Source organism: Rhinopithecus bieti, unplaced genomic scaffold (assembly GCF_001698545.2).
Source record: "Rhinopithecus bieti isolate Rb0 unplaced genomic scaffold, ASM169854v2 scaffold_20651, whole genome shotgun sequence".
Lineage (NCBI taxonomy): Eukaryota > Metazoa > Chordata > Mammalia > Primates > Cercopithecidae > Rhinopithecus > Rhinopithecus bieti.
The window spans coordinates 651,719-662,518 of record NW_016809930.1 but is presented as its reverse complement, the minus strand read 5'-3'; the positions used below and the strand labels follow the sequence as shown (position 1 = coordinate 662,518).

General features: G+C 40.0%; 1 protein-coding gene across 5 annotated transcripts in view; it reads left to right on the top strand.

Annotated features, from left to right (window-relative positions):
- UBE3D (ubiquitin protein ligase E3D) overlaps nucleotides 1-10,800 on the top strand; it is a 178,386-nt gene that overhangs the window by 109,596 nt on the left and 57,990 nt on the right. For all 5 annotated transcript variants that reach the window (XR_001888962.1, XM_017890978.1, XM_017890975.1 and 2 more), the window contains one exon: nucleotides 5,756-5,894. Coding sequence is in view for 4 of the 5 variants with exons in the window: in XM_017890978.1 (XP_017746467.1) it covers nucleotides 5,756-5,894 (139 nt within the window). In the remaining variant the exon portion in view is untranslated. The remainder of the gene's footprint in view (nucleotides 1-5,755; nucleotides 5,895-10,800) is intronic.

Below are 10,800 nucleotides of genomic sequence, written 5' to 3'. Positions count from 1 at the left end.
TTTTCCAAAAACAAAAAAAAAAAAAAAAAAAAAAAAAAAAAAAAAAAAAAAAAAGATGAAAACTTTACCTGAAGTTTTGAGGGAAAGTTACCTGTAGTTCTTACTCTCCTAAACAACTAATTTCATTTTTTATTTATTACTTCCTTTGTTCATATGTATGAATGCTTCCTGTGATTAAAGTAATATTTTATGTGATTGAAACATTAGAAATAAGTCCTGAGACTCATGAAAAACATACTGTGGGAATAGAAATAGCAGGATGAACATTAGGAATTTGAGCCATATTAGACCCAGCTAGTTTGTCTAATTTCAAAAATAAGATTGTTCAAATTATTTTAAGATGAAGTGTTTTGAGATATCTAGAACTTACCCTATAATTTGCCTTTGGGGTTTTTAATCTCTTTGGGTGGAATTAAATAATGCTTAATATACTTTTGCCTTGTTCATGGAGTATTAAAAAGAATAGGATTTAGACGGTAAAGATCATGCTTGAGATTTTTTTTCCTATCATTTATTGGGTCTGTGATCAGGATAATGCTCGTTTCCTTTATGTGCTTCAATGGGAATAAAAATTGTTAAATCACAGAATATTTTAAGGATTAAGTTTAAAATGCCAGTGTTGGATTTACATACCATGCAAATGTCTGTGTAGAGACATTGGTAACTCACTTGATAACTAATTGTATCTTTTTTGTGACTGTGTTTATCATTACTGTGACAATGTCCTTCTGTATAAATTTTGATAGTTTGATGCATTGGACAGGTTGTGTACCTGACTCAAAGGTCCTGTGAGGAAACTAGGCTCCAGAGTGCTTGTCCACGATCACTCGCTGGTGAGTGACAAGGCAGTGCCAGTGTATTTTTATTTCTATTTAAGTGTCCATTTTTGATAGATCGTACCATAGCCATTTAGCAGCATATTGAAACTCTAAGGCAGCACTTAAAATTTCCTTTGTCTGAACCAGAAATCACATCAACAGCATAATGTTAACTTGTTTCTGATTACAAAAATAAAACTTGGAAAATAAAAGGGTAAAGAAGAAAATGTAAAAACCAGATTATTATTTTCCTGTAGTGGAAACAACCGTGAGTGTATTGCCTCTTCATCTTTTTTTCTCATCACATGGTTATTTTCACTTACTCTAACATGAGTATTTTTCAATGTCTATTTTACTACCTTTCCTAGTCAAGTTTTGAAGTAAATACACACATACACACACACACACACACACACACAATAAATTAGCATCTTTTTTGTTTGTTTTTTTGAGACGGAGTTTCACTCTTGTTGCCCAGGCTGGAGAGCAATGGCACAATCTCGGCTCACCGCAACCTCTGCCTCCTGGGTTCCAGCAATTCTCCTGCCTCAGCCTCCCAAGTAGCTGGGATTACAGGTGCACACTGCCACCACACCCAGCTAATTTTTTGTGTTTTTAGTAGAGACGGGGTTTCTCCATGTTGATCAGGCTGGTCTCGAACTACCGACCTCAGGTGATCCACCAAATAACTTCTTAAAAAAAGGTCAAAATACTCAACTATATTTTGCAAGCCAAAGGGTTATCTTGCAGAAGAAGTAGGCACTTGCAGATTCAGTTATTAAAGTCCTGCTTATGGTTTGCTTGGAGAGGATAATATATACAGTGCCCTCAGCAGTCATTGTGGTGTGGTGCGAATAGCACAGGCTTTGCATTCAGGCTGACCTGATTGAATCCTGGTCCCACTACTTGCTAATTGCATGATGTTGGACAATCACTTAACTTCTCTGACCTTTGGTTTCCTGTCTTTAAAATGGGATGAATGATGCATACCATTCAGGGCTGCTTTAGGATTAGAGACAGCAAATATAACTAAAGTGCCTGACCTGGTGTCTGGATGTGTTAGCCATAGGATAAGTGATAGTCAGAAGAAACCTAAGGCCTTAGGCTTACAAAACTGAAGTAATTTTGTAAAAATTAAAGGCAACCATGTTATAGCCGTAATTAACTAAGTAACTGTGTCTTCAAAATATTTATTTGCATAATTTACCATTTTCCCTTTCTCTTGCAAATATGTTACTGCCCAAAGAGGAATGGAAAATGATGAAAAAGTGACTGTCTGGAGATGCTTTCTACCCTGGCAGGCCATGGTCCAGGCTACAGTGTTTACCTCATTTCAGGAAGGTCCAAAGCATGATGGGCCTGGAATAGGTCTTAGAGATTCACTGATGAGTTCCCAAGGAACATTCACAATCCAGGGCAAGAGATTCAATTCAGAAAATGCAAAAACCTTTTCACCATACTTTTAAAAAAAATTCAGAATACGCTTCAGTGAACCCTATTGTGGGTGGCAGGAGTTGGGGTCAGGGGTATAAATTCTGAAAACTTGAGTTGTTTTATTGAACATAACAAATGTTGGGGAAAATTAAAAAGATATTTCTTTTAGCCAGTAAGAGGTTAATACCTGACTGTGTCTGCAGAAAAGCAACGTTGAGGCAATTTTTAAATCTTTATTTCCAAATAAGATGAGAAAGTTAGAGGAAATCACTCATGTCTGATCTAGAAAGAATTAGAGACATAGACATATCCCAAATAAGAATACTAGTAAGGCATTTGTTTCCTTTATAAAAACTTGCCTAATACCATACTTATATCACTTACAAATGCCTTACTAGTATGTAAGTGATGTAAGTATGGTATTAGGCAAGTTCTTATAAAGGAAGCAGGGCAATATCTCTAAGAAAATGATACGTAAGTGGGTCTCACAAGATGAACAGAAATTCAGCAGCAAGGGTAACTGCCTTCCAGGCCCAGTTAACTGTATATGTAAGTCAACAGTGGATTATGGAGAGCATGAGGAAGGAGTGTGGGTAGAAAGTGAGCTTAGAGCCACTGCACTAGTACTAAGTTTGAATTACGGAAAAGACAGCAATGTTTTAATTTTCATTCAAGAGAAATGTCGAAAATGTTATATAATGAGCAAAAGCAAAAAGAATAGCAGAGCCAGTCAATCAATATAAGATGATTTTTTAAACACAGAAAAGACACTTAAATGTGCCTTTGCCTATGAAGGAGTGAAGGACATGCCATCCCAAAATATGTCAGATTGGTATATTGATTGTTTAGAGGTGAAAACTTTGGAGAAATTGGAATTTCATGAGGCTATGTGGACGGGATGCCTTCCTGAGCTAGGAGCTTCTGTATACAGAAGAGACACTGAATGAAATTGCCAAGATGATGATGTATATCCCCAAGGAGGAACAATTCTTTTCTTCCCAAGACTGCAAGCCTATTTCCCAGAGGATTAACCACTTCCTGTCAGGAAGGCTAGATGAAGACTTTCTGGAGCTGCCTTTCTTCCACTAACAGGACCCTGGGACCTGTAGGAGCACCCCGTTTGGGACTGTGAGGTGCTTGAAGGGGTGTGGACTGGCATCCAGCAGTCACTAACACATAACTGGTGTGTAAAAGGCAGGCATTACATTAGAAGCATAGTCAATCCTTTTTTTGGAGGTCCCACTGAGATAGGAACTTGGATCACTGGATTCAAAGATCACTTGGTGCCTTAAAGACACGCATTCCGAAGTGGAATGTGGTTGAAGAAAGTGGGCCAGGTGGTTGAAGAAAGCCATGTGGAAGCTCAACAAATCCCAAGGGCTTATTATGATGCTGCAGATGGTCTCCTTAGCATCTCAGCTCTTCTGCAAGGAAGAGCTTGGGTGTTAGGCCTCAGAGGCTGTAAGGTCCTCGGGTTACAGAGCAGGAGAGAATGAAGTTCTGTGACCCAGGGGTGGAGAGTACACTCTAGGTTTGCAGGCTGGTGGTACTCCCAGAGGAAAACCAAGCTGCTTCTGTTGTGAGCGGATCAGCAAAGAGCCTCAGGCTGAAGGGAAAAGTGCACAGAGGAAGATATTTTACAAATCAGGGCAGTTTAGGCCAAGACTTACTATGCTCTACAAATTTTGAGGGGGGTGGGGAACTTTTTACAAACAAGTAGGGGTCTTGACATGTTATATATAAAGATTAAAATTTTGATTTTCTAAAAAAAAAAAAAAATTAAAGGGCAAGGTTTGTCCTTTCCTGCCTGCAGCAAGCAATCAAGATTCCTCTGGGAAGAGCACCCTCTCGATACAAAGGTGAGAAAACAGCGCTTATCACCAGAGACTTGGAATTGGAGGCTGCAATGGATCTGAATAAACATATTTACCTTATCTTCCATCTGTTTTACACACCCCCACACCATATATCTCCAGTGACTCCCCTGAAAAATTTACTTCCTCTAGCCAGATTTTCCTTGTCCTGTTATGTTTCTTATACTTATCACTCTGTGCCTAAAAATGTATAAAAGCATCTTGCTTTGGCTACTTCTTTGGACTTCACTTGCTTGTAAAGATCCCCGTGTACATGTAAAACTAATAAAATTTGTAGACTTTTCTCTTGTTAATCTGCCTGGTGTCAGTTTGGCTCCCAGATCCAGCTGAAGAGCCTACTAAGAGCTAAAAGGGCAATGGAGGTGATCTGTTCTCCTCTACACTAAAACTGGACCAGTGTCTTATTCCAGTCCAACTAGTTGGCCAGTGCTTCAAAGGAGAGTGAATTCCATTACCCCACATCAGAAATCTGTTAGCATAATAAGTAACCTGATTGATAAAACATCTAAACCATTTGCCATGACTTGTTCTGTAAAGTGTTTAAAATCCATCATGCCCCGAACCACTGATTCTCTCCAAGTTTCCATTATTCACCACTGATTTAGTTAAAGATCGTTTTTCAGAAAGAAGTTTATAGAAGTGGCAAAAAATACATATATATTTATATAAACAAATATAAATATTATATACATATATCTTTAAATTTAGTGATAAGAGACACTTTGGTCGCAGATCAGATAGGAAATAAGTAAATAGAAAAGTTTGAAAACCTAAAACTCATGCTATTCTATTACTTTATCTTTCTCATAATTATTTTTGATGTTTCCCTTTACTGTAAAGCACTAGTATGAGGAAGCCGAGGAAAAGCCAGGATTCAGACCCAGCATATCGCTTTTACAACATTGCCTCCTCTCAGACACATCCTTTTACTTCTCTAGCCCTTGGTTTCCGATCTTAAAATGAAAGGATTCAAAATAGGTTCCGCAGGATTAGTCAGAGATTGCTTCAAGGGCCACTCTGGAAGAATGAAGGGAGCCCCCTGCCAAACCTTTCCCCTTCAGGGACAGAGCAGCTTCACTTTTATTTTATTGTAAAGTTGGGGCTGTTACAGATTTTTTTTTTTTTTTTTTTGACAAAAGATTCTGTCACTTCACTTTTAAAAGTTTGAAAATCACTGAGCTAAATGTTCCATAAGGGCCTATCTGACTCAGAAAACCAGTTTCATAGCTGTAGAAGGGGGATGACAATAGTTCCTTCTCTTAGGTTTCTGAGAGGTAAACAAGATATTACATGTAGAATAGGGCATAGAATGTAGGGAGCATTCAGTGTGTTAGCCGTTAGTCTCTGCCACCCCTTCCCCAGCGGGTCCCACACAACTAAGACAGCATTTCCTGTGACTGCATACTTCAGAGTATGAAATGATGGCCTGAAAAATTGCCTGATCCATCTGCTTTATATCAACAACACCATCAAAATGTCTTGGACATGTTCTCTGTGAATTTTTAATATAGTTTATTTCTAGTTTTGTACTTTGCCTTTTCTCTCACAATTGAATTTTCTTCTTTCATTTCAGATTTTAAAATAATTATGATAATGCGTTTTGAAAGTTAATGTGTTGGTGTGTTCCAGACTTGTCAGCTTGTGGGAAAGTGACATCAGCGTCCACCCGCTAACCCTGCCCTCTGCAACCTGCTTGGAGCTGCTGTTGATATTATCAAGGAGTAATGCCAATCTGCCTTCATCCCTTCGCCATATGAATTCCTTTCAGGTGAGCAGTGGCTTCTTTTCTAGGCTGTGATTTCTCAGTTTTACTTAGAATTATTTTTCAAGGATCCTCTCTTTCACAGGAGATAGCCCATGGAATTCCCCAGTTTCAAATCATAGCAATAAGCATAATGCATGTATTGCTTTATCTATATGTTTTTTGTTTGTTTTTTGGAGGCAGAGGCTCGCTCTGTTGCCCAAGCTGGAGTAAAGTGGTACAGTCTCGGCTCACTGCAGCCTCTGTCTCCCAGGTTTAAGCGATTCTCATTCCTCAGCCTCCCGAGTAGCTGGGACTACAGGTGCATGCCACCGCACCTGGCTAATTTTTTGTATTTTTAGTAGAGACAGGGTTTCACTGTGTTGCCCAGGTTGGTCTTGAACTCCGGAGCTCTGGCAATCCAACTGCCTCAGCCTTCCAAACTGCTGGGATTACTGGCATGAACCGCCACATCCCGCCTTTGTCTATCTCTTTTTAAATAAATGAACACATAGAGGCTCAGAATTGACTAGGTAATTGTCTAGTTGTGGCAGAACTCACAGCTCTATAACTCCAGGCTTTGTTCTCCAGCTCCCATCTTCCCTCTAGGAAATGGCCAGAAGATCTGGCAGACACTTGTGAATGCCACCTCCCTTCTCCCAAGTTTGCAGGAGACCCAGGAATCTTGATCATTATTAGTGGGTTTGCTGCTATTAGCCTGAAGTCAAATTGCCAAATGGATGTTTAACAGGATTGGTCTGTTTAAAGGTGTTCTACTTTCTGAGCCATTTACCTCTCTCTCCTTAGCCCTCTCCCTTATCACTTCCCTACTGCCCTTGATATTTATTTGTTCTAGTCTAACTCATTTCTGCAAATGTAGACTGGCCAGCAAGATGACCAGCAGGAAGACCCCCCACCTCCCTCACAGTCAGCTAATTGTCAGATGAGGTGGCAAATGAGAATTAAATGTTAACTTGTGGCTTAAGTTGTGGCCCTATAACTACTACATGTAATTGCACATATCTGCGACTCTTGGCAATGGGAAAATACTCACAAGCCCTCTGGTGCTAGTGGTAATACAACGTACATTGCTGAGAGATTAACATGGGTTTTTTCTACTTCTGGGTTTTTAATGTATCGTAAGAAAACTTCAGGAGCATTGTATATTGCTTGGTACCTCTGTTATATGGTAAAACAAGATGTGGATTTTCCTATGAATCATATCTCAAGAAATAGAGAGAAAAAAAGCTGCTCCAATCTTATTTACATTCTTCTCCTCTTGGAAATCTGTTACATGGATTGTCTCTGTGATGCTCTTCCTCTTTCTGAGCCTCAGGCACTCGTAGAGTACAGTCTTTCGCCTTAGCATGCCTGTTTGTTTTTGCTGTCTGTTGGTCAACTCCAATCCTGGTGTCTCAAAGGGACCTTAAATAACATCTTCTCATTTTGTAGGAGAGGAAATTGAGATCTGGAGCAATGAGTTGTCCAGGAAACATTCAGTGGGTCAGAGACCAAACTGGACTCACTCACTGGGGTTACTCCATCTGCCACCAACTGCAGTGCCCACTAAGGTCCTGGAGGTGGAGCAGGTGTGAGTGGTGGGTGGAGGCAGGTTATTAGATCTGCCTTGGAATGTCCACAGCCTCCCCTTATTTTGCAGTAGTTTATATGTATGTTATTTATTCATATACTGCCTTAAACCAGATATGATTTAAAATTCTGTATATCTATATTTCATTAAGTTCTGCTCATGGGATTGAATAATGCAAAAGTTTGTATATGCCCACAAACGTTCATGGAGGGAGAGACAAGAAACTTAACAGTTGTATCTATGAGGAGTGAAGCTGAAAAACAATAATTTTTTATTTCACTCCTTCCCTCATGTACTGTTTGAAATTTGCATGCCATAGGTGAGTGAGCAGCAAGAGAAATGAGTGACTTAAAGGATTTTATGGCATACTGGGGGAAATAGGACAGTCATCCATGTTTAATTTAACTTAAGAGTAATTTTATTACAAAATAGCCTCAACACAAGTCTTAAAGAAATTAAAGGTATAAGAGTAATCTAAACCAAATATGGGAGGTTTGAGAGGAAGACCAATCTATAGTTCTTCCCTGTGAGACCCAGGAGGCCTTGCCCCCTTTAAGGATGTCATCTCAATCTCATGGAAGCACAGGTGCATGAAGCCTGGCCTGCAATTGGTGGCATTAGTGTGGTCTTAGCACCTTTAATTAGAGGAGCTCTTAGAGTGGTCTGAATGTTAATTACTCAATACCCTTTTCTATTGGTGATTGTACTTCATATGGTTTTAGTCCCTTTTCTGAATATTATTGTCAGAAACACACATGCTTTCCCAGTATCACAGATAGAGAGAAACTTGGCAGAATCTTATGAGCTAGTTTGGTCCCTGCTGTCACCCCTGGAAAGGTGTATTCTTATAAGGAACATACCAAGAATCATCTTCCCTATGCAGGTCCTCACTCCCAGATGAAGGATCAGTGAAAATGGGGAAAGTGTGTGTCAGGATTAGAAAGATGCTCTGCTTTTTCATCTTTGTACCACCCACTTCATCATGTATTATAATGGCAAGGAATGGGGCTTCTAATTTTGCCTGCGTTTAGGATTTATTTTTTTAAATTGGGAACTCACTTTCATGCACATTTTTTAAGAGCGATATTGGCAAGAGCTATAAAATAGCAGAATGACACTTGTTAAAGTTTGCTTTACATTTCCAATTCTCTTATTTTCTGGCTGAGTCACTGTGAGCAGTGCTTCTTTTTCTGTAAAGCTGTCATTTTAGGATTCACTTGGTGCTCCTGCTTGAGCTGTTATCACTGCTGAATCTCCAGAAGAAGAGTTTATCTTATTAATTTAAACAACATGATATGAAATTCTAACTTCTTAAATTACACTGTAACATTTCTCTCAGGCCAACAGGGATCTCTTTTGGTGGTTTTGTCACAATTATAGCTTCCACTCTGTTATAGTACCTTACTATTTCTAATGTGATTATAAGCCAACAAAATGTAGGATTTGATTGAGATTCACTGACATATTGCTAAGCATATACTAAGTTGTTGCAGTGGTCCCAAGAAGATGGATGGACTTATCATTCCTTATCAAGTCACTTCCTGCTTAAAATTCTTCCGTGGCATCCTGTTGCAATGAAAATAAAATCCAAACTCCTTATCTTGGCCAATAAGCCAAGGAACATCTTGGCCCTGCCTCCCTTTCTGACCTCATCTCTGGCTCTCTCCCTGTCACTCGGCTGCAGGCACACTGGCCCTATCTCCCTGTCCTTATCATGAGCTGGTTCTGACTGTAGGATCTGTGGACTGGCTGTTTTCTCTGCTACTGGGAGAATATTCTGCACCAGGTCTTTGCATGGCCAGCTGCTTCTTGTCGTTCAGGTCTCAGTTCAGGTATCCCCTCTGAGGAGAGGCCCAACCTGACCCCCCTTCTTCACATCACCATACTCTGTAACCTTACCTTGTTTAATTTTCTTCAGAGCACTTCCCACTCTTTGATCTTGTTCATTTATTTGTTTGTCTTTTTCCTCTACTAAAATAGGTGTTGAATGAATGAATGGGGGAATGTCTATTTTTTTTCAATATTGTGCCAACAGAACTTAGTATAGTGCCTGGATGTAGGAAGAAGTTAATAAATACTGGATGACTGGCCAGATGGCTGGATGAAGGCACAATTAAAATGCAGATGGACACAGCCATGTGACATTCTAGAAATCTAAAAGACTGAGCTGGGTTATACAGAGGTATGTACAGTACACACTCAGGGCAGAAGCAGCAGCCCTTTCTCTGCTGGGGCAGTACTAGACTCAACAGATAAGGTCTGGATTTAAGACATGTCAACAAAGTTGAGCACAGATGGGTATCCACGTTGAAACTGCAACCTGGTGTTTGGTACAAATGAGAAAAACTCAAAGAAGAGTTCAGCCCTTAGAAAGAGCTGGCAAGACTCAGATAAGCAAAATAATCAATATATAGGATGGGACTCTCTGGTTACTGGAGACCACAGTACCACAGTAGGGAATATGGGAATGATGCCCAAGCTTTTGTACCAGAAACCAAGGCAGATGGCATTAGAGGTGCAGATGGGTCCTCTGGAGCAGGCAAGTTGCAGCCTGTTGACGTCATTGCCATTGCTAGTTTATTTCACTGTGTGTGCTCAGAACTCTGGGGTTAGGTGGCACAAGGCCATTTCCATACCCATCTTGCTGGGCAACAACCAGCTCTTAACCTGAAGTCCTGCAATGGCAGCTTTAAATCTGGGTAAGATATCTGCAAGGTAGAACCTTAAAAGCAACCAGGTTGGAACCAGGACTGGGCAAGAGCTGCTGGTTTTAATGGCAACTATGTATTTTTCCTAGAATCCTGGCCTGTTGCAGCTAGAAGGAATAATAAGTCTAATAATCTTATTTTTATAGATAAGGAAACACATACCCAAGAAGGTTAAGCTGATATTGGAGACAGAAATTCTGATTTCTTAGTTGTGTTTTTTGTGCTACAGAGAGTATGTTGACTTCTCTTTGGGAAGAGAGGGGATTTCTCTATACTTAGCATTTCTCTGGCCAAAGTAGCTCACACTCGTAATACCAGCACTTTGGGGGCCAAAGCAGGAGGATCACTTGAGCCCAGGAGTTCAGGTCCACCCTGGGCAACATAATGAGATGCCATCTATGTAAAAAATTAAAAAATTAACAGGTGTGCTGGCATATGCCTGTAGCTCCAGCTAATCAGAAGGCTGAAGTAGGAGGATTTCTCAAGCCCTGGAGGTCAATCCTGCAGTAAGCCGTGATTGCACCACTGCACTGTGGCTTGGATGACAGCGTCAGACCCTGTCTCAAAAAAAAAAAAAAAAAAAAAAAAAAACCACCAAAAATATTTGCCAGGGGTGGTGATGCATGCCTGTAGT